This window comes from Camelus bactrianus, chromosome X (assembly GCF_048773025.1).
Source record: "Camelus bactrianus isolate YW-2024 breed Bactrian camel chromosome X, ASM4877302v1, whole genome shotgun sequence".
Classification (NCBI taxonomy): domain Eukaryota; kingdom Metazoa; phylum Chordata; class Mammalia; order Artiodactyla; family Camelidae; genus Camelus; species Camelus bactrianus.
In genome coordinates this window covers 56125071-56152147 of record NC_133575.1, presented here as the reverse complement: position 1 = coordinate 56152147, position 27077 = coordinate 56125071, and the positions used below count along the sequence as shown (strand labels likewise).

The following is a 27077-nucleotide window of genomic DNA, read 5'->3' as shown; positions in this document are numbered from 1 at the left end:
ATATCCACAAACGACAAATGTTGGAGAGGCTGTGGAGAAAAGGGAACCCTCCTACACTGCTGGTGGGAATGCAGTTTGGTACAGCCACTGTGGAAAACAGTATGGAGATTCCTCAAAATAATAGAGGAATAGTCTTACCATATGACCCAGGAATCCCACTCCTGGGCATATACCCAGAAGGAACCTTACTTCAAAAAGACACCTGCACCCCAATGTTCATAGAAGCACTATTTACAATAGCCAAGACATGGAAACAGCCTAAATGTCCATCAACAGATGACTGGATAAAGAGGTGGTATGTTTATACAATGGGATACTATTCATCCATAAAAAATGACAACATAACATCATTTGCAGCAACATGGGTCTCCCTGGAAAATGTCATTCTAAGTGAAGTAAGCCAGAAAGAGAAAGAAAAATACCATATGAGATCACTCATATATGGAATCTAAAAATTAAAAAATGAACATAAATAGAAAACAGAAAGAGACTCATACACATAGAATACAAACTTGTGGTTGCCAAGGGGGAGGGTGTGGGAAGGGACAGACTGGGATTTCGATATTTGTAGATACTGACAGGCATATATACAAGAGATAAACAAGATTATACTGTATAGCACAGTGTAATCTATACAAGATCTTGTTGTAGCTCACAGTGAAAAAGATTGTGACAATGAATATATGTATGTTCATGTATAACTGAAAAATTGTGCTCTACACTGAAAATTGAGACAACATTGTAAACTGACTATAACTCAATAAAATAAATTATAAAGAAATACATGATCTAATTCAATCTTTCCATGAAGAATGCAATAAAGTGATTGTGTGTATACAATATCTTTTTTGGGGGGTACATCCAGTTTACTATATTGTGTCAATTTCTGGTGTGCAGCACAATTCTTCAGTTATACATGAATATACATATATTCATTTTCATATTTTCATCATAAGCTACTACAAGATAGTGAATATATTTCCTTGTGCTGTACATTATAAACTTGTTTCTCTGTTTTATATATACCAGTCAGTATCTGCAAATCTCAAACTCCCAGTTTATACCTTCAGTATCTTTTATGACTCCAATGATACAAAACTACAAATCAGTAACTAGAAATAAAAACTAAAAAATCACAGATATGTGGAGATTGAACAAAATGCTACTGGAAAAGCAATGAGTCAAAGAAGAAGTGAAAAAGAGAAACGGAAAACTATCTTGAGGCAGGATTAAAAGAAAACAAAAACAACATACCAAGACATGGGATGCAGTCACAGTACCTCTAAAAGGAAAAATTATAGTAATAAATGCATACATAAAAAAATACAGATGTCAAATAAACAACCTAATTTTTCACCTCATGGAACAAGAAAAAGAACAACGTAAGCCCAGAGCTAGAAGGAAATAACAAAGATTAGAATCAAAATAAATGAAATAATGACTAGAAACACAACAGAGATGGCCAACAAAAATGATAAATGGTTTTAGAAAGGTAAACAAAATTGATGAATTTTAGCTAGAACAACTAAAGATAAAAGAGAAGAATCAAATAAATTCAGAAATGAAAGATGAGGTAATACTTTGATGCAAGGAAAGTACAAAAAAAAAGGAAAAGAAAATTATAGGCCAAAATTCCTGATGAATGTAGACATAAAAATTCTGAACAAAATACTTGGAAACTAAATTAAACAGCACATTTAAATGAGTATACCCCATGATCAATTTAGATACATCCCTGGGATGTAATGATATATCAACATATGCAAATCAATAAATATGATAAGCCACATTAATAAAATAAAGGATAAAATTTAGAAATTAACATTAGATTTTTATGTAAGAGCTAACACAATAATATTTCTAGAAGAAAGAACAGGATAAAATTTAATGGAAATTTGATTTGTCAAAAGTATCTTAAATAGGTAGCCAAAAATATGAAGTATATAATACACAAAAATCAGTTAATAGGAGGTCATCCAAGTTAAATAATTTGTTCTAATAATAAAGACATTTAGGAAAATGAAAGTTAAGATACAGAATGAGGGAAAATATGTGCAAAACATATGTCCATCAAAGGTCTTGTAATTAGAATATATAAAAAACTGTTAAAAGTCAGTAACAAGCAAACAAACTAAACAATTATAATGGGAAAATATTTGAACAAAAACTTCACAAAGTAATATAAATGGATGGCAATTAAGCACATGAAAAAATGCTCAATATTATAAGTAATCAAGGAAATGCTAATTAAAACTAAAATGATATACCAATTATTAGAATGGCTCAAATTAAAAAAAAAACTGAACATTCAAAGCTTCCATGAGTATGTGATGGGAGCATTGTGGTTATGGATATTTGGAAACAGGTAATTTCTTAAAATATTAAACACACTGTTACCACAGAGTTGCTCTTAAGATTTTATCTAAGTTAAATGAAAGCATAGGTCCATACAAAAACTTGTAAGTGGATACTTATAGCAGCTTTATTTGTAACAGTCAAAACTGAAAACACCCCAAATAGCCATATGATGAAACACTACACAACAACAGAAAGAAATCGTTTACTGCTCAAAGTAACAGCAATGGAAAAATCTGAAAACAATTACACTGAATTAAAAAAGACAAAAAAGAGAACATAGTGTATGATTTCATTTATATAAAATTCAACAAAATGCAAACAAATTTATGGTGTGAGAAAGCAGATCAGTGGTTGCCTAGGGATAGGGAAGGGGATGACTAGAGAAGTAAGAAATACAAAAGAGAATAAAGAAATTTTTGGAGGAGATGGGTATGGTCACCGTTTTGATTGTGGGTTCCTGAAAATTTATATGCAAGTTTTTTTTTTTAATTTAAGGAATGGAAAAATATGTTTAGAGTCAAAGAATCTTCAAATAATTTAAGGCCTGCAAAGTGTCTGGCAACTTATTAACCAATTAGCTTTTCTTTAACGTGAATAATAAATCAATATCTTCAAGATTTTTTTTCTATTTGTATTAATGTGTTACTGCTTTTTTACATTCTCAATCATATTTTCCAACTATTTGTTTATATGCTATAAATGTACTTTTTTCTTCACTGTTAATAATTTGTCTCTCAAGCAAGATCCTCCTTGTCAGTTTGAAGGTCCAGGAGCCTGTCTGATTCTGACATGAACCATTTCTGGGCACAATTATGTGTCAGAAGTCTGATATTTAAGGAACACTCTGTACTAGGTAACTGCTGTTGGGAAAATGAAAATGGAATGAGCAGTTATTGCAAGTATCACTTGATAAGTTAAGGACTCAAACACACTAAGAGTTAGATTCTTCCATTATCAAAAAATTCCAATCAATCCTTGTCCTCAGTTCTTCTTTCCCCAATACCTCTTCATCCTTTGAGATCTCACTCTAACTTTGCATATCAGTCCACTTTGGGAAGTGCTTCTTCTTGGAAAGCTAAGTCATGCACAAGACAGACTGAGGCAAAATGCAACCAGTGGTTGGGGACAATCCTCAGCTTGTGACTCCAGAGTTTGGGAGATGTTAAGGGAAATCATCAAATATAGGAGTCCACTGGACTTTGAAGCAAGCACCTTGTGTCTGCATTCATGGCATAAATGAAGTCAAAACCAATGACTCTCTTGATGAGCAAGCTGCAAGAAAAAAGGTTTTCTTCTGACCAAACTAGCCAACTGGCTTGTGAAACTTTTTTCACTCTAGGTCCTGCCCTCTGCGCTGAGGCTGAGTCCAGATCACACTGATAAAACACAAGTGAAATATAGCATGTTTCTTTCTGAGAAGTTAATGTTCAAGATATGAAGAGGGCTAACTTCCAACAGATATGGAGGGCAGAGGGTCAGGTCCTGAAAAGTTCCCTGCTGAGCAGACAGCCCCTCTCACCCATGCCCTCCGTTGGCAGACAGTGCAAAATTTTCCAGAGGAAGGCTCAGTCCATCAGTCCCTGTTCCATTTTCTGGTCCCAGAGAGATCTTCAACCTGGTTTGCCCCAGTGAGTTCTTTTCTTGAGATGAAATTTCCTCTGAGCAGTCAGAATGTGCCAAGCTTACAGACAGCAGAGAATCAGGGCCTGGGCAAAGTCTTAGAGTGGCCATGCGATCCCTGAGTATGTCTGGGTGTGTAAGAAAAAGTGGAGAGTGAAAGAAAAGTCTCACACCCATACAATTCTTGAAGGGAAACTAGAGCTTAATATAAAGAAGCCTGGGCATCCTCAGAAATGTTATTACATTTTTAGAGTGGATGCAGCGCATGGGGAAGTTTTCTTGGTGAAGTCAAGTTCGCCCAAAATGCAGCTGTTCTCCAGGAAACACAGATTTTACCCTGTCCCCATCCCCTCTTCTCTCAGTTGAACCAGTGAAAAACAACTACTTGAATTTTCAAACACTACTAAATCTTGGCTCTTGCTCTGCATTCCATGTCAGCACATGGCAGGGTAGAGTGATGGAAACAGTGACTAAGACTGTATCTTTGTGCTGTTGACACTTCCTCCTTTCTTCCCCTTTTACTCTTTGGCTGCAGTTCTGGAGTGACAGGGCAAGGGTCACTTTGGTTGTCAGTGGGAGGATGTGACCCTTGATGGGTCCCTCTCAACCTACCTCTCATAGTGAGCTAGCTCCCAAATTCCCCTTCTTCCTGCAGGGAGAGGCACAACAGCTGCAACTACACAGCCCACTTTCAGAAGCCACAGATTGGAAGTGTGTACCTCTACAAAACCTGGTTGTCAGTGATTTCTAGCAAGTGAGAGTGCTTGCTTGGATGCCCAGTGGTGACAACTTCACAAGTGGCAGGCCTAGAGAGATGTTCCACTTGTTAGTGAACAAGTTTCAGATTTCACATTTGTATCTCTCCATAATCAGAGTGGCAGTTAAGAGAGCCTGGGCAGCAGGTCCAAACAGTATTCAGATGATACACCCACTGTTCATAATCAGATCCTCATGTACAAGGTCTCAGGGTGCCTGAGATAGGAAGCTAGCCCAGTCCTGTTTGTGAACAAAAGGCTGTGAATTAATTTACCCTCTGTGTTCTTTAAACAGAAGAGGTGAATATGCTTTATGCACTGGCAGTACTAGGAAGAGAGTACAAAATTCCAAGGATGAGTGATTATTACAGTATTGCTTCCTCCTGATTTAGTGGTATCTTATTCTATCTATTGAACATGGGCAGAGAAAAAGAAAAAGCTTTTTTAAAAAATTAAATTGTCTCTCCTTCCCAGTATAAGTTGCCAGTTAAATCACTAAATAGTGAACAATTTGTCATTTAAGAATGGCAAAATTATGTGCCATTTTTTCCCATTAAGATTTGTCCATTTTGGAGCCTAAAAGCAATCAAGGAAAGAGCAGTTAAAGCATTCAAATTGCCAATATTGGTAAATGTATACTCTTTGTGAGACTAACACAGGAATCTCTTGCTCTACTCCTCCATGGAAAGGGCTCCAATGGGCATGGCTTTAAATCCAAGCATCTTCTCTCTCTGTTTAGCTCAGGTACAGCTACCAGGAGAGTAGAGCAGCATTTCAGGTATAACCAGTCTATTCCTGAGGAAAACATACGCTATTCATACTTACGTTAGAAGGGGCAATCACAACACACACCAAGACTCTCCTTGTGGGTAGAGAAGGAAAGCCCTAGGTGTGACTAGAATGCAGAGCTCACAGCTTCTCTGCCCTACCCCCAGGACATCCCTTTGTGCCAGAGCCTGAGTTTTGGAGCAAAATTCAATTCAGGCCACAGAACCACTGGTCCAGAAAGAATTATAAGCAGTCTTTTAAAACTCTGGAAATGGCCAGTCCTGCTGTTTTAACCATTAATTTACCAGAGTAACAACATGATGATAAATAGGGTGCCTACTATTCATGCAAAGTAAGAATAGAAGGGACTCCCCTAAACTGATAAAGAATATGAAACCAATTATTAATATATTGCCTCTCTGTTCTAAATTAGCCCTTTAGTATCTGCCATCTGAGAATGGATTAATTACTTTAAGTATGCCTCCTTCAAAGCGATCATGATGTTACACTTTCTCAGTAGAAGACACTGGATGGACTCCTTCAGTAAGGAGGAAGTGGCTTTCCTGTGACTTCTGGTTGTCAGAAGTTTGGGTAGGAGGATATCCTAGGTGCTTTGCCTCAGGCATATGCCCAGAATAACTATGGTACATGCAATCCCAGTGCGGCCTGGTCATCAGCTTTCTGTGACCCTCTTCAGAGGCACATACTGTGCTCCAAGCCACCTGCCCACTGATTCTCTCCACTTGATTTCTCTCCCACTCCACCCCACTACCAGGTTTATCTACTGTATTCCTCCCAAGGCTGCAGCCCTCTCAACATCATATAGGGCATTGTTAGCTGCGGCATCCAACTCCATGAGGACCTCTGGTGCCCACACATGGACCAGCAGCTGTGGCTTGTCCACAATGATGTCCTCCACAGGGTTGCTTTCTGCTTACCCTGCAACTGTAGGCCAGCTCTGGTTCTGCAAACCAGCTCTGGTGCTAGCAAACTAGCAACTCTCTGCCATCCAGTAGGTTCTCCTACACCTTCTCTAATGAGGTGTGAACTCCAGCCTTGAGGAGGGGCAGACACTCCAAGTTTGTCTTTCTTTGGGTATGCTCCCTCAGCCCCAGGATACCATATAGAGTTATCTTATATTATACATTTGTCATAGTTTAATAATTCTTTACATTAAATTTTATGCTAAAATTCCCCTGTCTGCTGTGTACTTTCCATCTCCTGATTGGATCCAGATTGGTACAGAACACAACATTGACAGCAAATATCATCCTTGGAATTACTGAAACCTTTCTTTTACAGCCACATCAAGTAAGGATGTCCACTATCACCCAGAAAGAGCAGTAAGGGGGAAAAAGAAACAAAATGCTTGGAAAGGAAGAAGTAAGACTGGCATTATTTGAAGAGTATATGATTGTATACATTAAATTCTACAGGTATTCACAGACAAATTAGTAGAATCATTAAGAGTTTAGGAAGATGTTTGTAAGATAAAATATTAACATACAAAAGCTAAATGAATTCTATTCACCAGCAACAAATTTACAAAATGAAAATTTCAAATATAGTTTTTGGAAAATATGAAGTACCTAGGATAAAATACCCTCTTATGGGGAAAATATGAAATATTATTGGAACACATTAGAGAAATCTTTATTAAAAGGAGAGATGGACCATAGCCATTCAATAACACTCATTATTGACAAGAATTCAAATCTAAAAGTTCAACACAATCTTAATTGGAACCCCAAACAAGATTTTGGCTGAATTTTTCTGATTAATTTATAATTTAAATGGAATCAAAAAGAGCCAAAAGTGACCCAAGATACTCTTGAAGAACAAGGTAGAATTCACTGGCTTTATCCAAATATCAGGATTGACTACAGAGCTGTAGTAATTAATACTGATATGTGGTATTTTAAATAGATAGATGAATAGAGCCCTGGTATTTAATAAAGAGTACATAAACTAGTCCAGACATAGGCTGATACTTGATTTATGACACATGTGGCACTGCAAATCCGTTTGGAAAGGGCAGACTTTGCAACAAGTGGTTCACTGAGTCAATAAGATATTCACATGGAAAAAAATGGAACCCTACTCAACACTATACACAAACATATGGTGAAAGGCAAAACCATAAATATTTAAGAAGACAACACAGAGAATATTTTCAGGGCCGCAGGGCAGGGACAGATTCCTTGAAAAAGAACAGAACAAACTACAAGGAAAAAACAATAAAACTGACTGTGCTACAATTAAGATCTTCTGTCACAAAGCACAGCATAAAGCAAGAGAAAATACAAACACAAAGCAAAGGAATATTTTGGCCACACATATAATCACTGATGGACTGGTATTTAAAATGCATAAATAGCGGGGGAGGGTATAGCTCCAGTGGTAGAGTGTAGGCTCAGCATGCACAAGGTCTTGGGTTCCATCTCCAGTACCTCCTCTAAAAATAAATAAACCTAATTACCTCCTCCCCTCAAAAAAATTTAAAATACAATGAAAACACATAAATAACACATTGGATCAGTAACTACAAGATGGAAAATAGAATAGAAAAATGGTGAAACAGTTGAACATGAGCAAGCCTTTCACAGCAGAGAAAAGCCAAAAGGCTCATAAACATGAGCATGTGCAAAAAATTAATAGCAGCAGTAAAAAAGGTAAATTAAATTCTGGCAATACTTGGTGTAGATGAAGATGTGCAGGAGCAGGAACTCTCTCTGTCACTAGAGGGATTGTAAATTGGTACAACCACTACAGAACACAATTTGGCATCATTGAGAAAAGCCAAAGATATCCATACTCTATGGGCCAGTGATTCTGTTCTTGGGTGTATACCCAAGAGACTTTTAAACATGTGTCCCATGGAAAATGCCCAAGAATGCTCATTGCACCATTGTTCATAATAATGGTCCCAAACTAAAAACAACCCTAGTGTCCATCAACTGTAGAATGGTAACAGTGTATCATAATCACTTTGCTAAAGTCATACACCGGAATGCTAGTCAACAATGGAGACAAAAGATCTATGGCTACTATGAACAACACAGATAAGTCTCTCAAATGAATACGATACAGAGTGAAAGAAGCAGGCCATAAAAGGGATCATGCAGTATGATTCCACTGATCTAACTTCATATAAACTGTACTGTTTAGGAATGCATACAAAAGTTGTATTAAAAAACATCAAAAAAAGCACTGAAATGATTATCACAAAGTCAAGATAGTGACTATATCCTTAGGGGAGGGTGTGGGTTGCAATTGGGAAGAACACAGTGGCTGTATTCTGGAAGGCTGGCAATGGTCTATTTCTTGATCTCGGTCCTGGTTACATGGGTGTTTGCTTTTATAAATCATCTAAACCTGGCAGATATATTTTATGCACTCCTCTATATCTCAGGTTTGAAAAATACTTCTTCCAAAAAATGAAATACAGAGAAAAATATGTGATGTAGAAGTTTGGATGAGGTTTGATTTGCTATGGACGAAAAACTTGATCTTTTAATCAAGAGATCAGCAGGTGCCCATTATCATTGAAAGAAGAGGAAAGAAGGGATTATTTAAACTATAGATACCCCATCATATCACTCCAAGCCTTTCTCTTGCCAGATAATTCAGCCTATATTTATATCAATTCCCAGTTCACTGATGACAGACAAACTGGATCATCATCATCATCATCATCACCATCATCATCATCGTTTACAAGAGCATTATTAGCCATCAGTGGCCAAATCCATTACAGTGAGACTGGGGGACCACACTTAACTGCACGCAGGCTCAATGGGGCTCTTGGGCATGGTCATCTGTGCCTTTTTCTCAGAAGAGTCCATTGCAGTGACTTAGGGTCTAACCTTGTCCCACTTAACTGGTACATCTCGTCTTGTGCACCTTATAGGGAGAACCCAGGAGTGGGTTGGGTTTTCCAGATTTCAATATAAATTGTTTCATCCTCCAAGCTTTGCATTCTAGGCTGAACAGTGCTAATCCGTTCTGGCCCCACCTCTAACTCATTCTAATCTCTGCATCAGCAGGACAAAAAATTTAACTGTGCGACAAATTTTCCTGAGGACGTTGCTCAAGACAGTTCTGGATATGGAAGTTGTCCAGGAAAAAAATTTTAAAAGACATCATTTTCAGTAGGAATTGGTAGCACTATGGTAGGTTAATGTTGACACATAGTGTATTCTCTCAGGAATTTTTTCTCATCTTCTCATCTATCAATCCAGCCAGCCATCCAGTAAACACTGTTTCGCACCTGAGAAGCACTAATCACCATACTTAGCAATGGGAGGGGCTGGGGGTGTGTTTACTTTAGTACATACAGTGAGGTTGCGTTTAGCAGATAGATATCTAAGGTATTCCAGCACCAGTTACTGAGTGAGGTCATTTCTCCTGTACCTGGGAAGACTTCCTTGATTTCTTACTAATATTAAACGTGGAACTTATTTCTGAATACCAGGCGCTGCCCCTGGGCTTTCTGTTCTGTTGTAGAGCCCAGTTACCAGAATATTTAAATCACGGTGGCGTTAAACACGTTTTAATATCTGATAGGGCCAGTTTCTGCGCATTGCACATTTTTTTTTTTTTCTCTTTCAGGAACGTGTTCGGGCCCGCGGCAGGGGGCGGGGTCGCGCCTCCTCCGCGGCTCTGGTTCCAGTGGAGCCTCACGGACGCGGAGATGGAAATCCCGAGGCTGCTCCCGGCTCGCGGGACGCGACAGGGCGGCGGCGCTGGCAGCCCCGGGGGTGGCGGCCGGATCCACGGAGGTCCTGACCCGCGGGCCGGACAGGCCCCCGCGCGCCGCCTCCTGCTGCTCCGGGGCCCCCAAGATGGCGGGCCCGGGCGGCGGCGTGAGGAGGCCCGCGCGGCCTCCCCCGGCCCGGGCCCGGGCCCGAGCCCGTTGGCGCCGAGGCCCGATCACGCTGGTGGCGGCGGTGGCGGTGGTGGCGGCAGCTGCGGCGGTGGCGGCAGCGGCAGCGATGACTTCTTCCTGGTGCTGCTGGACCCGGTGGGTGGAGACGTAGAGACCGCGGGCGCCGGCCAGGCCGCAGGGCCCGTGTGGAGGGAGGAGGCCGGGCTGGGCCCACGGCTCCAGGGGGACGACAGCGGCGCGAACCCCGAGGGCCGCCCTTGCCTGGGCCCCAGTAGCCTGTCCGCTATCCCTGCCCCAGTCCCGGCGCTGGCCCCGATCCCCGCCCCAGGCCTGGGCCCCGCTGCGGCCTTCGCGGGCACCGTCACTATTCACAACCAAAACCTGCTGTTGCGCTTCGAGAACGGCGTCCTCACCCTGGCCACGCCCCCACCGCCAGCCTGGGCTCCTGGGGTCGCCCCTGCCCCGCAGCCCGGGGGTCTGATCGTCCCGCCAGCGGGGATCCCGCACGCCGCGCAGCCTGGCGACTGTCCTGAGCTGCCGCCTGACCTCCTGCTGGCGGAGCGGGCCGAACCCGCGCCCGCCCCTGCTCCTGAGGAGGAAGCAGAGGGCCCGGCTGCTGCTGCGAGCCCCCGCGGGCCCGGCGGCCCGGGCCAGGGCGTGGTGCTGTACCTGTGTCCTGAGGCGCAGTGCGGACAAACCTTCGCCAAGAAGCACCAGCTAAAGGTGCACCTGCTGACGCACAGCAGCAGCCAGGGCCAGCGGCCCTTCAAGTGCCCCCTGGGCGGTTGCGGCTGGACCTTTACCACCTCCTACAAGCTCAAAAGGCACCTGCAGTCGCACGACAAACTGAGGCCCTTCGGCTGTCCGGCAGAGGGCTGTGGCAAGAGCTTCACCACCGTGTATAACCTCAAAGCGCACATGAAGGGCCACGAGCAGGAGAACTCATTCAAATGCGAGGTCTGCGAGGAGACCTTCCCCACGCAAGCCAAGCTCAGTGCCCACCAGCGCAGCCACTTCGAGCCTGAGAGGCCCTACCAGTGCGCGTTTTCTGGCTGCAAGAAGACGTTTATCACAGTGAGTGCCCTGTTTTCTCATAACCGCGCCCACTTCAGGGAACAGGAACTCTTTTCCTGCTCCTTTCCTGGCTGCAGCAAACAGTACGACAAGGCTTGTCGGCTGAAAATTCACCTTCGGAGCCACACCGGCGAGAGACCGTTCCTTTGTGACTTTGAGGGCTGTGGCTGGAACTTCACCAGCATGTCCAAACTCCTAAGGCACAAAAGGAAGCACGACGATGACCGGAGGTTCATGTGCCCTGTGGAAGGCTGTGGGAAATCTTTCACAAGGGCCGAACACCTGAAAGGCCACAGCATAACCCACTTGGGTACAAAGCCTTTTGTGTGCCCTGTGGAAGGCTGCTGTGCCAGGTTCTCTGCTCGCAGTAGTCTCTACATTCACTCCAAGAAACACTTGCAGGATGTGGACACTTGGAAAAGCCGATGCCCGGTCTCCACTTGTAATAAACTCTTCACATCCAAGCATAGCATGAAGACCCACATGGCCAAAAGGCACAACCTCCGCCAGGATCTCTTAGCTCAGCTAGAAGCTGCAAATTCTCTTACGCCTAGCAGTGAACTTACCAGCCAGGGGCAGAATGACCTCAGTGATGCAGAGCTAGTGTCTCTCTTCTCTGATGTGCCTGGTAATAGTTCTGCTGCAGTGCTGGACACGGCATTGGTGAACTCTGGAATCCTGACTATTGATGTGGCTTCTGTGAACTCAACTCTGGCAGGGAACCTCCCTGCCAATAATAATAATTCCTTAGGGCAGGCTGTGGACCCTCCGGCCTTGATGGCCACCAGCGACCTTCCTCAAAGTCTGGATACCTCACTCTTTTTTGGAACGACAGCTGCCGGTTTTCAGCAGAGCCCCTTAGATATGGATGACGTCTCAAGTCTAAGTGCGGGGTCCTTGGGATCTCTGGGCTCTTTGGCTATGAAAAACTCGAGTCAAGAGCCCCAAGCTTTGACCCCCAGCAGCAAGCTAACAGTAGACACAGATGCTCTGACTCCTTCAAGCACCCTTTGTGAAAACAGTGTCTCAGAACTACTTCCGCCAACCAAAACGGAATGGAGTGTACATCCTGGCTCCGACTTCTTTGGACAGGAGGAAGAAACCCAGTTTGGATTCTCCAATCCAGCAGGAAACCATGGGTCTCAGAAAGAAACAGACCTTATCACAGTGACTGGCAGCTCATTTTTGGTATGAACTAAACTCTATTCATTCCTTGCCACATGGCTTACTTTTATTGATGATACTCAATTTTAAGAATATTCTGGACTAAATGTTTAAATGCAGTTATTTCTTACAGGTTTGAAAAAGAACAGAGCCCTGGGCTAGAATTTTGGAGATTTAAATTGTGATCTTGAGCCTGGAACTGGGACAAGTTGTGTGTACCTGAGCAAGTCACTTACGTATCTGAGCCTTAATTCCCCTAATTTATAAAATGAGGTGATTTGAATAGATCGTTTCTAAGGTCTTTTCAGCTCTGTAATTCCTTTATAATATACTTGTTTCCTTGAAAGAATTAGGACATTTTTCAAGGATGTTGCATGTGCTTTTTTTTCCAAACATGCATAAAGTACACATAATTGTATAATGAACATTCATGTACTTGACCCCCAGTTTCAGTTGTTATCAATTCATGAACATTCTTGTTTACCTAATCTCCATTTCACCCTCTTCCAGTATTATTTTGAAATAAATACCAGACATTGCATCATTTAATCCATAAATATGCAGTCTATAGTTCTATAAAGCATGGGCTCTTTTGGAAAATACTTCAATTCCATTATCTTACTTAAAGTTAACAGTAATTCCTTGATACTCATAATTATTCAGTCAGGGTTCCAACTTCCAATTGTCTCATAAGTTCTACTTGCTTTAATATTTTTTATTGTTAGGATCCCAGTGAGTCTCTTAAGTGTGTTTGTAATCTATATTTTCCCTGTTGTCTCTTTCCTTGCAGTTTTATTCATTGAAGAAATGAGGTTGTTTCACATTTAGCATTCGCCATAGTCTTAAATTTTGGTGATTACATCCCTGTGGTGTCAGGTTTCTCTAACCTCTGTTTCCTTAATTTGGTGGTTAGATCTAGAGACTTGATCAGATTGAAAATGTGATTTGTGGGACAGGAATGTTTCATAGATTGTGTTTTGTTTTTTACCAGGTGGCACATAATGTCTGGTTTTCTCTCGTGATATTTGCAGCTGTTGGTGATCAATGCATTAATTCATGATTACTTGTGCTTCTGATACCGTGAATTATTCTTACAGAGTTACTATTTGCAGAGGAAGAAATGCTGCTAAAGGCATTTATAAAAGTTTCATAGAAATATTATTCAATGCCAGTATATTTTCTTAAATAATGATAGAACTAACAAGGAGAAAAAGCAAAAATGTGTTGGTTATACTCACCATTAATCTTCCTTATCTCTCTTGATGATGGGAGGCTTTGTTGTAGAAAGTGCCAGCCAGGACTTTGACACGAAACAGATTCTGGGTCAAATTCATGTTGGGTAAGTGGCCTTGAATAAACTTATCTCATGAAGCCTCAATTTCTTAGCTGTCAAATGGTCGTAGCAATGCACACACATAGCTAACACCCCTTAGACTCTTCATCTTTTCCAATTTGTAATATGGAGGGAAAAATATTATGTGCTTTGACATACATTGATGAATTTATATAATCCCTTTACCCTCTCAGTCCTTCAATAAAGTTCAGGAGAATTAGGGTAAAGCAGGATAGGGAATCTCTTTGTTCACTCCACTGAATAATTTCCCCTGCCAAGGAATTTCTGTGGGTAATGCCATGAGTGGAAATATTACAGGTATATATGTATCCTTTTTCATTAGATCGATTTGTCATCATATTTGCTCTGCTTCCAAATTTAGACTTTGCTGTGACTTCAGAGTTTGCTGTTCCATGTAACAATGGAGCAGAGAAAGTTTCCTCCTCTCTGCGGCCTGGAGAGCTCATTGTTTGTATTTTCTGAGAGTTGGAAAGAAAGATTGAAGCTGAATATTGTGTAAAATGTCTGTCTTATATGAGTGTAGCCTTTTGAATTTTGTGGAACATCTTCACAACTGATGTCTTATTTGTTCAGAACAACTCTTTGTGGTCGTTTTGCCAAAGTCTGTGCTGTAACTCATATGGCATTTTAGCAAATGCACATTCCATAAGGATTTTGTCTAGTGACTGACAGTTCTATATATACTTTAAAACAAAGAAGAGAAATTCATTTTACTTCTCCTTTCCCAGCTATCCAACTTTCATGATTTATTTCTTTGTCATAACTAGCTGCTGTTTTCTACTTTAATTGGTTTCTGTTACTTTCTGTTTACTTTCTCCCCAGTCCACTCCCTTGCATGTGCATTCTAGTCCTTGCCATGCATTTCTTTTTACTTTTGAATGGATAGATATCTTCCTGTCACTATTCCTCAGACTTCCTCACAGCCCATTTTCTTCCAGTAATAAAGTTTGCTGAGTGTACACTGCAGTTGTATGTACAGTAAGAAGTTATTTTCTGAGCTTTAGATAATACTGTGTGGATATATGGCTCAGATGATAAAAAACATTATTTTCTATATTGCTCAGATGAGAAGTGGATTTCTGTTTTATTATTTCCGTTTTTAAAAGGTTTTGCCAAGGAATTCTGCTAAAACTCTCTTACTTGCTGTAGTGTATCTGCCCAGTAGTGTTTGCATGTGAGTGTCTGTGGCTGACAGTAATTATAGAACTTTGGCAGTGCACTAAAATTTTGCCACTTTGAAATGTTTATGTACTGTGTGTATGGGAGAATACACACATATTTTAATGGTTTTACTCAATTAGTGAAAAACAAAAAGTTTGCATACTTTTGTTAATCAGAGAAATGCTCAGAATTTCATTGTGTCTACTCATTCAATGTTTTTCTCTTTTTGCTTTGGAAATATTTGTGTTCATAAAGCACATTTCAAAAATATTGTTATTCATTAAGACCTCTTAAATTGACCACTATTTTTTGTGTGTGGCAGTTGACATGTGTCAAGGATTTAAATGAACACACAAGTAGTGAACATCAAATAAATTACTTAAACATGAAGAGAATTTAATACTGTGACTTCTTTAATTCCTTAAATCACCTTCCTTTCAATAAAAAAGCATTAACTATATTTTCCTACTTGTTGCTTGAATTTTCAAAGGACGAATGTTACTTTTTTCAAAAGTAAGATGTTACTTTTCTCATGGACTCACAGGATTTCACTGAACAAATTTGTTCAAATAATTTCTCTTTCAACACCATTTTCTAGAAAATTGGTGAACTCTGTTATACTTTCAAGGTAAAAAGTTAAATTTCTGTTGATGGTGGCTTGAAATTGCTGTCACACCTTTTAATGATGGTACATGTTTTCATTCTGTTTCCTTTCTGATGCTCCTCAGTCATTGGTTTATTTAAAAAATCTTGTCAGTGGGAAGCATAGTAACATGATGGTTCAAAAAGAAGTGTGTTTCTGGGGGCTCTGTTGATAATATCAATCGTAAGTTAAAAATAAGTTGGCTTTGGCATTTTTACCAAGTAGTATAATTGATATAACACAATGCTGGAGTGATATATCACAGGAGTGAAACATGGGTAGATTATGAAGTTTATTTGTCTCTGTGACCTAAACTGTTCATGTTCTTATCCAAGAGAAATATTAGATGGCAGTTTATTAGCTGGAAATTCCACATATTGAGGGTTCTATAAGAAGAGTAGCATGCAATTCTGACCTTTAAGAAGATCGCAGTTGATGAGAGGAAATAGAAAAAAAAATACATTAAACAAATGAAGAACAAAAACAGGAAAAGTTTAATTTGGTACCAAAATGACCAACAGGTAAAAAAGAAAAAAAAAGCAGTGAAAATAATGAGTTTATTCTGAGCATAGATGAGAGCCAGTGAACATATTTTAACAGAGGTGTCAGATCAAGAAAATGATATCTTAAGAAAGGTTAATGTAATGGATGTGTACAAAATGGATTAGATGGCAGAGACTGGAATAGGAAAACCAGTGAGAAATCTTCTGCAGCAATTCAGGTATGATAAGATGAAACATGAAACCTAGACTAGAGTGGTGTCAGTGGGAAATGAAAGAAAGGAACAGATATTTCATTAAGGAGATAGATATCATTAGAGATAAATTAGGAATTACTCAGGCTTTCCTGGGGACTGTAATAATCATATTTTTACTAACCAAGTGAGGTAAGTAAGGAAGAGTCCTTTTTGGAAATGAGTATGTAAAGTTGGTATTTAGTTAAGTGATAATTTATAAAGCATATTTATTCCTACATAAACTATCTATATTGTGGTTTGTCTACTTTCCAGATGACAGCAGAGGGCTACTTCCTCTTTCTTGGTTCACTCAGGCATGCTCAGAACTACCTATACAATTCTGATCCTTTTTACTTCCTTTTGAATGATCAGAGGACTCCTCATCTTGCCTTGAATGATCTAGATCTACACTGACCAGTATGGTAACTATTAGTCATATGTGGCTGTTGAGCACTTGAAAAGTGGCTAGTATTCACATTCACATTCACGACTGAATCCTTAATTAAATTAAAATCTGAAACAGTTTAAAATGTTTTCTGTTGAACACAACTTTATTGTTTTAGTAGGATTAAATTTTACTTTAATTACTGAAAATTTAGCATCCAAATTGAGATGTGCTTTAAAATACAAGTCAGATTTTGAAGGTTTAGCACACAAAAATTAAAATACTTCATACTAATGAAATATATAAAATACTAATTAGTATTTTTATTAGCTACATACAGAATAATATTTGAGTATTTTCAGCTTTATTGAGTTATAACTGACAAAATCATAGAATATTTAAAATGTACATTGTGGTGATTTGATATACATATACATTGTGAAACGATTACTTCCATCTAGTTAACAAAACCATCACCTCACATATTTATTTTTTTAGGGGTGAAAACATTTTATTTTGAATATTTAAGCATAATGAAATAAAACATTAAAATTTATTTTACCAGTTTCTTTTTACTTTTTAAAATGTGAATATAGAAAATTTAAAATTACAAATGATCACAATTTTAAATTTTTAAGAATTAAAAATTACACATTTTGCTTTTATTATATTTCTACTGGCAAACACCAACTTGATGTAACTTTACCACTCCAGACTACTCTGCATAGAAATGAGTTATGCAGCTTCTGCTGTATGTTGAGTGTCTTTTCTACTATTGCTTTTAAGATTTAGTGGTTGTTCCATTTTATAGTTAAGGAAAAATAATTTATGTATTATTACAGACTTCGTCATATTTTGGTGAAGTTTTGTCATGAATTTCAACAATTTTTCATGAAAACTTGATTTATTGGAGTGAGTTTTACCTTCATTTGTCTCAGTTGGAGCAGGCAGGAGTATAATTGTCAAAGTCCAATAGCCCTGGGTCTGTGTGAGGTTGGCTTGTGGCACCTTAGCCAGAATCACTCCTGTCACTAGAGAAATTGTAAGGCAAATGATGGCATAAGAACATAGTCATGAGAACTGCTACCATGGTCTCTCCATTTTATAATTCCCCTGTCCACTAAAAGAGAGAACACAAGGAGTGGAAGAAAAAGTAAGTGAAAAATTAAAGAAGAAGCTTGACTAACTCTTCAGGAATTATACTGTATTTAATGGTAAATTTGATAGAAATCTACATTGTCAACAAAGTAATTTTTCATTCTTATTAATTGCTGACATGTAAAGACATACAAACTCTTTTAACTGTCAAGTTTTCTAAAGAAAGCATCCTAACTCAGTATTTTAAAAGGAAGCATACAGCGATCTGAAAACACCAGCAAACTCTGAATACCTTAATACCAAGCATCCTTTATACTTATTTACCAAGTTACCAATCCGCAGCTATGTATTGAGTACATAATATGTGAAGCACTCTGAGGTATTACACCTAAGTTTAACTCATTAATCCATTAATAAATATTTTACCTCTTATGTGTCATGTATGACCTAGATGATAAACTATTAAAACCAGTGTATTTACAGAGTTCTAACGGGTACTTTGCAGATTTTACCAGAATAAGAGGTATCATTTTCTACTAGTGGACATACATTTTGATCAGGATAAATCAATTATAATAAAGGCATAAACATTAGAACAAAATTACTCTAAACTAAAATTTTGACAAGTGTCTTAGAAGTAGATTTGGTAAACTATAGCAAAAAAAATTGAAAATCAATAATGAAATAGGCTTTATATGATGTATTTCTAAATTACAGTCTTTGATTTGATGTGTGCTAGAAGTGATCCTAGAGGTTTTACACCTTCTTTCTCATTTTATTAGTGAGAAAATGTATTAAAGCCCTCACTTTGTATATGAAATTAATTTTCTTGTTATATGATGTGATCACAAGATTTATTTTGTCATATAGACACATTATCTAGAATGAAGGCTATAGTAATTAATTTCATGTAAAATTTGAGGCTGAGAGTTAGACTTTAACATGGAGGAACCTAAAGTTAATCAGTGCTCTGGGGTAGGAGTGGGAGTGTCCAAGTACACAAGCAAGCATGTGGTTTTATTTCTAGATAAAAGATAGTAGCTTAACACTTTATGTCTGTTCCACAATAGCAAAATAAAACTTTCTTTAATGATAATCAATTTTGAGCGTCCAAGATGTAAAACAATCAGAAAAGGCAACAAAAACAGAGTTTCAAATATTCTCTTTAGAGCATAATTGCAACAGAATACCATTTATTTTAAACAGGACTAATCTCCTCTTCTGTTTACAACATAGAGTGGAAAGATAACTTCCGGGTGAAATTTGGTTCCTGTGATAGAAGGAAACTCTCCACCTGTCTGCTTGGAAATTGGCCAGAACAGAGAACCCTAGTGGAAATTCCATGAATGGAGCAGCAGCAGTTCATCCCAGGCTAGTTCAAACTTATAGTAATGCCACAGTGAGTGCTTTCCTGTCAAAAGTGCCTGCATCAATCAGAACTTGCTATTTATAACAAGACTTAGCATTTTTCCCTTAAATTCACATATTCTTGGGTTCTTGGCACTAATTATTAATCATTTAGTTATAATTTTAACAATAATTCAATCAGATTCAAGCCTCATAATTGTTAAAAAGAAAGTGTCAATATTTAATATTTTATCTCCATTAAAATTTTTTTGACTAATTTTTATGTGGGGCATATTTTCCTAACTTATATGAATATGTTACAGTCATCTATGTATTTTGGAAACAATAAAGCTTAGAGATCTGTTAAGATAAATATTTTGAATTACAGCCTTCAAATATTGGCTACTTTGAAAATGGAAAAAGGCCAGTTTTCTCCCTTTCAAAAATCAGTGATAGAGTTCTTGGAAAACTTGAGGAGTAAGACAGTATGTAAATCTTGTAGTTAAGATCAATTTCATAGGGAAAAAAAGCGATTTGATTATATCATTTAAAATTATCCATTTACATTTATCAAGTTTGCTGATACATATAATCTTACATATATTATGAATATATAGAAGCCTATTTTTTAAACTCCATCTAAAACATTAGGTCATTAATTGAGACTTTAAAAAATTGACTAACTGGTATTATATTTTTTCTAATGGCACTTTATGGAACTTAAACATTGAATCCAAATACAAAATATGCACAGTTCTTAAATATACCAATATTTATTAATATTTATTTGGAAGGTAATTCTGACTATGATTCATTATAGATTCATCCTCAACAATTACAAAACTATTTCTTTTTTTTCATTGAGGTATAGTCAGTTTACAATGTTGTGTCAATTTCTAGTGTATAGTATAATTCCTCAGTCACACATGAAACCACATATATTCACTTTCATACTCGTTTTCACCATGAGCTACTACAAGATATTGAATATGTTTCCCTGTGCCATACAGTATAAGCTTGTTTATCTATTTTATATATACCAGTCAGTATCTGCAAACTCGAACTCCCAGTTTATCCCTTCCCACCCACCTCCCACCTGGCAACCAGAAGTCTGTATTCTATGTCTGTGAGTCTATTTCTGTTTTGTATATAAATTAATTTGTCTTTTTTTTTAGATTCCACATATGAGTGATATCATATGGTATTTTTCTTTCTCTTTCGGGCTTACTTCACTTAGAATGACATTCTCCAGGGCCTTCCATGTTGCTGCAAATGGCATTATTTTATCATTTTTATGGCTGAGTAGTATTCCATTGTATGTATGTATGTATATATGTGTGCGTGTATGTATGTGTGTATATATGCATATATATGTGTATACATATATATGCATGTATACACATACACACACACCTATCACAACTTCTTTATCCAGTCATCTCTTGATAGGCATTTAGGTTGTTTCCATGTCTTGGCTGTTGTAAATAGTGTCTTCATTGGAGAATTGCTTGTTTAGGTCTTCTGCCCATTTTTGAATTTGTTTGTTTGTTTTCTTATTAAGTATTATGAGCTGTTTATATGTTCTGGAAATCAAGCCCTTGTCAGTTTCACATTTTGCAAATATTTTCTCCCATTCTGTAGGTTGTCATTTTGTTTTGCTTGTGGTTTCCTTTGCTGTGCAAAAGCTTGTAAGTTTAATTAGATCCCATTTATTTCTTTTGCTTGGGTAGACTTCCCTAGGAGAACATTAGCTGAGAAGTATGTGAGATATCTTGCCTATGTTTTCTTCTAGGAGGTTTATTGTGTCTTGTCTTATGTTTAAGTCTTTAAACCATTTTGAGTTTATTTTTGTGTATGGTATGAGGGAGTATTCTAACTTCATTGATTTACATGTTACTGTCCAGTTTTCCCAACATCATTTGCTGAAGAGACTGTCCTTATTCCATTGTATGTTCTTGCCTCCTTTGTCAAAGATTAATTGACCAAAGGTTTGTGGGTTCATTTCTCAACTGTCTATTCTGTTCCATTGATCCATATGTCTGTTTTTGTACCAATACCATGCTGTTTTGATCACTGCAGCTATGTAGTATTGTCTGAATTCTTGGAGTGTTATTCCTCCAGCCTCATTCTTTTCCTTCAGTAATGCTTTGGCAATACTGGTTTTTTTGTGATTCCATATAAATTTTAATATGATTTGTTCTAGTTCTGTGAAATATGTCCTGGGTAATTTGATAGGGATTGCATTAAATCTGTAGATTGCCTCGGGTACTATGACCATTTTAACAATATTGATTCTTCCAATCCAGGAGCATGGGATCCTTCCATTTTTTTTAAGTCTTCTTTGATTTCCTTAATCAATGTTTTGTAGTTTTCCGTGTATAAGCCTTTCACCTCCTTGGTTAGATTTATTCCTAGGTATTTTATTACTTTGAGTGCTATTTTTAAAGGGATTGCTTAATTACTTTCTTTTCCTGTTGATTCATCATTAGTGTAAAGAAATGCAACTGAGTTTTGTACATTAATCTTGTATCCTGCTACCTTGCCAAATTATTTTATTAGTTCTAGTAGTTTTTGTGTGGAGCTTTTAGGGTTTTCTATATATAGTATCATGTCTTCTGTATACAGTGACAGTTTTACCTCTTCTTTTCCAATTTGCCTGATCCCTTTAATTCCCTTTTATTCCCTTTTCTTGCCTGATTGTTCTGGCTAGGACTTCCAAGTCTATGTTGAATAGGTGTGGTGAGAGTATACAACCTTGTCTTGTCCCAAATTTGAGTGGAAGGTTTTGAGTTTTTCACCATTGAGTACTATGCTGACTGTAGGTTTATCATAAGTAGCTTTTATTATTTTGAGATATGTTACCTCTATATCCACTTTGGTGGAGTTTTTATCATAAATGGGTGTTGAATTTTATCAAATGCTTTTTCTGCATCTACTAAGATGATCAAGTGGTTTTTGTCCTTTCTCTTGTTGATGTGATGTATCACATTGATTTATTTGCATATGTTGAACTATCCTTGTGTTCCTATGGTGAACCCAACTTGATCATAGTGTATGATGTTTTATGTGTTGTTGGATTCTGTTTGCTAATATTTTGTTAAGGATTTACAAAACTATTTCACAAGGTAATATATAACATGGATTTGCAGCTCACATTGAACTAACTTTCCATTCATGTATCCATTATGAAAGGCAGTAGTAAAGAGCATTGAAATTTACTTCCAGAGATTGAAAAAATGGTTGTTTTAAAAAATAAGAGCATTTTTACAATAGTCATGTTTTTTTTTCTTTTTTACTTTCCTAAAAGTAGTTGAATACTGTCAAATTGTGTGTTTCTTATTTTACTTGACACTTTTAGTAGATGGTGCTTTCCACAAAAAAAAAAAAAACTCTGTAAAGTTCTTTCCAACTTACAGTGGATATTTGAATCAGTTCATCGAAATCAATAACTTTTAAAAGTTTTACCATTTGAAGTTTGTTGACTATCATTTTCAGTATAGTCAGATGTCAGCCTATATGTAAACATTTTTAAATATATGTTTTAATTATTTCTTGTTTTATTTCAGGCAACCATGTAGCATTTCATATATTTTTTCATTTATTAAATTTCTATTTAAATAGTTTTATTGAAGTATACATGAAAAAAAGTACAAAAATGTGTGTATAGCTTGATGAAAATGAATGTGAAAAACAGAACTATGTAACCACCACTATATTCAAAAAACAGAATCCTCTCAGCTCCTCAGCTACCCCTCTTATATCCTCTCCCTTTCAAAGTCTCCACTCTTTCCCAATGATAACCACTATCCTGACTTCTATTATTATAGGTTAATTTTGCCTATTTTATAAATTTATATAAATTGAATTATATAGTAAGTATTATTTTGTTCCTGGCTTCAGTTACTCAACATTATGTTTGTGAGATTCATTCAAGTTATTCAGTTTAGTAGTTCATTAATTTTGATACGCTTTCAAAAGTTGATAGCAACTTAGGTTGCTTCCATATTTTGGCAATTATAAATAATGCTACTACGAACATTGGGGTTCATGTACCTTTTGAAATTAATGTTTTTGTTTTTTTCAAATATATACAAGGAGTGGAATTGCCGTATCACATGGTAGTTCTTTGTTTGTTTTTTTTTTCTTTTTTAGTTTTTCAGAAACCTCCACACCATTTTTCACAGTGGCTACAATAATTTACATTCCCACCAACAGTGTAGGAGGGTTCCTGTTTCTCTACATCCTTGCCAACATTTGTTATTTGTGTTCTTTTCGATGATAGCCATTCTTGCAGGTGTGAGGTGATATCTCATTGTGGTTTTGACGTGATGATTAGCAATGGTGAGCATCTTTTCATGTGAATGTTGGCCATCTGCATTTCTTCTTTGGAAAAATGTCTATTCAGTTCTTCTGTCCGCTTTTTAATTGAGTGGTTTGTTTTTTGATATTGAGGTTTATGAGCTGTCTATATATGTTGGATATTAACCTCTTATCAATAATATCATTTGCCAATATCTCCCATTCAGTAGGTTGTCTTTTCAATTTGTAGATAGTTTCCTTTGCTATGCAAAAGCTTTTTAGATTAATTAGGTCCCGTTTGTTTATTTTGCCTTAGGAGTTAGATCCAAAGGATGGACTGTTAGGGCATTATGCTAAGTGAAGTAAGTCAGACAGAGAAAGACAAATACTGTATGATATAACTTGTATGTGGAATCTAAAAAATGCAACGAACTAGTGAGTATAACAAAAAAAGAGACTCACGGAGATAGAGAACAAACGTAGTTACCAGTGTGGGGGGAGGGGCAAGCGAGGGAAGAGGGATTGGGAGGTACAAACTGTTGGGTATAAGGTAGGCTCAAGGACCTATTATTGTACACCATGAGGAATATAGCCAATATTTTGTAACAACTGTAAATGTAAAGTAACCTTTAAAAATATAGAATTTTTAAAAATTTAAATAAATAATAAAAGTAAAAATAAAGTTGATGGGCATTTGGGTTGTTTCTAGATTTTGGCTACTTCAAATAATGCTTTTCTTGTGTATATATTTCAGTTCACTTGCATATAGATTTCTGTTGCTTACATACCTAGGAGTAGAGTGGTACAGTCATATGGCAGGGTATGTTTTAAATTCATTAGTCAGTTTCCCAAAATTGTTTATAAATATAGCATTTAAGAGTTCCAGTTGCTCCATGTTCTTGACAACCATTGGTATTTTCAACTTTAAAAAAAAAAAAACAGCCATTCTAATTGGTTGTTTAGTAGTAATTCATTAAAATTTGCATTTCTCTGATGACTAATGAACTTGAAATAGTTTATTGGCTATTTGGATATCTTCTTTTGGAAGTGCCTGTTCCTGTCTTGTGCTTATTTAAGTGAGTGAGAGTTTCGTCTTTTTTTTTTTTCTTATTGATTTTTAAAAATTCTTTATATATTTAGGACAAAAGCATTCATTGATTAGATATATGACAGATATTATCCTTGTCTTTTCCCTCTTGTAAGTAATGTGTTTTGATGAAGGAAAGTTTTAATTTTAACATAGTCCAGTTTTCAGTGTTTTCCTTTTTGGTTTGTGCTTTTTGTCTTTAAAAACACTGTTGAATACCCCCAAGATTATGAAGATACTCTACTATATTACTACTATCTAGAAACACTTTTTTTTTTTTATCAAATTTTGATCCACAATCTACCCTGGAAATAATTTTTGCAATTGGCATGAGGTTAGTTGCAACAAAATTAATTTTTTTTCTTTTGGATATCCAGTTTATGCTTCAATTCAATAATCTTGATATATACCCTTCATCTAGAGTTTAAAATTTTCTGTATATATGCATTTTTTATAGAGTTTTGTATCTATCCAAATGACTCTAAAATATTTTTTCTCCTATTAGAATATACTATTTGGCTTTTTAACTATTTTTTCACAACTTATTTTATTTTTTCCTTTTGTTATTTGATTCAAACCCATGATCTTCAAGACCATTTGCAAAATTGTGTTTATTTGGTTAGGATTTTCCCAATGTTTTGGTTAAATGCTTAATAACAATGAAGATTTTGCATATTTTCTGAATATATCTGTTAGTTATTTAAATATCTAGTTCATATTTTATGGAAATAATTTTGATAAACTGCTGATACTTTTTGTAAGTCTTTCTAGCCCTTCTTTCATTTTTTATGGAATATAATGTTTGACAAGGTAAGTCTTCTCTAAATCTGTAGATGATTTTAAATAAGATGTATGTAAGTTCCTTTTCACCTGAAATTTTCATATGCTACATTGCATTTAAGAAAACTGTGCTCTTGACTTTGTGAGCAAAGATTTTGACAAAATAATTCTCTTTTTCTAACAATACAAAGATTCCTTAAAATGGAAGACCTGAGTTTTATTGTGATTTTTTAATTTCCAGAAATAGCAGTGCTTCTTATTTAAATATAAAGAAAGAGAATTGTTACAAGCATGTTGTAAGTGGTATCTTCAAGTAAAATTATTATATAAAATATTATTAGCTTAAGCATGTTCAGAAAAACTTCATTTCCATTTTCTGTATCATCTTGGAATATATAGCAAAGACACCTGACTCTTCTGTATTCTACATTCTACTTTAGTCTTAGGAAATATTTCAGAATATGTGCTTTAGAAGTCAACCAAATAAACATAACTGTTTTTCTATTTTAAGTATTCAAATGAATAGTTACCTGTTTCCTTTGTGTTAAAAAATTGTAGCATTTTAGGCTTTCCCATGGACCTCATTAATGATGAATAAAGTAGATATGTTTAGTGTCTTAGATTTTAGCCAAGAATAAATAACTTCTGAATTAATTTTCATTTAAATGAAAGCTCAGAGTGTATAAATTTCTATCCATTTAATTATTGTTCACTAATGTCCAATAAATTATTTTGCATATTTTTACCAGATAAATATATGTGTGTTTAATATTTTCTACTTTTAAAACATTAACATTTTAACATACAATAATTCTTCAGAATAGTCCCTGTTTCTGTCATCTGTACTACACAAATTTTAGCAAGTAACTGAAGTAAATAGTTTGTACTTTGTGTCCTGGAATGTTACACAAATGAACATTATCATATGTACAAACATAAAGACTAAAAAAATAAAAATTTAAAGCCAAAATGCATTTAACTTTCTCACATTAACTGAAGAAATTTCTAGGCTCTATTCAATGAGCTTGAGTAAATACCAATACTGACATAATGGAATGATTCTATGATATATTTTGAGAATATCTGTATATAAGTTTCCCCAAATTTCTGAAATTCTAAACTCTTTTACCAACTTAATTTTTTGGAATAATGTGTTATTTGAATTAATACATTTTGTTCTGCCTTAATAGTGTCATTTATCTAAGCTCAGATGTCCCCCAGATCCCTCAAACTTTGTGTGTGCAAAATGAACGTGTTCTACTCAATTTTTTTTATTTTGCTTAATGGTATATTCATTATGTATCCCAGTTGACCAATCCAAAAATCTGTACATCACCATTGCCTGACTCCCTCTCCATCTGTCCTCACAGTCAGTCATCACCATGTTTTGTTACTTAAGCATCATAACTATTCCTGGAAAGTGTTCACATTTCTTCATGCTTAATGCCACATTCTTGAGTCAATGCACTATTTTCATTAGGCTGGATCTTACAGTACATTCTTATCCTGCATCACTGACTCCAAATTCTACTTGCTATTCATTAATTTTCACAAAGCAGT

The 27077-nt window shown here is 36.7% G+C and overlaps 1 protein-coding gene across 3 annotated transcripts; it reads left to right on the top strand.

Moving 5' to 3' along the window:
• The first annotated feature begins 9113 nt into the window (after nt 1-9113).
• Nucleotides 9114-26259, top strand: ZXDB (zinc finger X-linked duplicated B). 3 transcript variants are annotated; one of them, XM_074360033.1, is made up of 2 exons: nt 9114-12651; nt 16795-19229. In XM_074360033.1, exons 1-2 carry the CDS (start codon nt 10195-10197, stop codon nt 16933-16935), a joined length of 2598 nt encoding a protein of 865 aa, XP_074216134.1. In that variant the 5' UTR covers nt 9114-10194; the 3' UTR covers nt 16936-19229. The 3 variants fall into 3 exon arrangements, with proteins under 3 accessions (XP_074216134.1, XP_074216135.1, XP_010948281.3); XM_074360034.1 differs by lacking the exon at nt 16795-19229 and adding an exon at nt 19241-26259 and having other exon boundaries at nt 9121-12651; XM_010949979.3 differs by lacking the exon at nt 16795-19229 and having other exon boundaries at nt 9125-15602.
• The last annotated feature ends 818 nt before the right edge of the window (nt 26260-27077 follow it).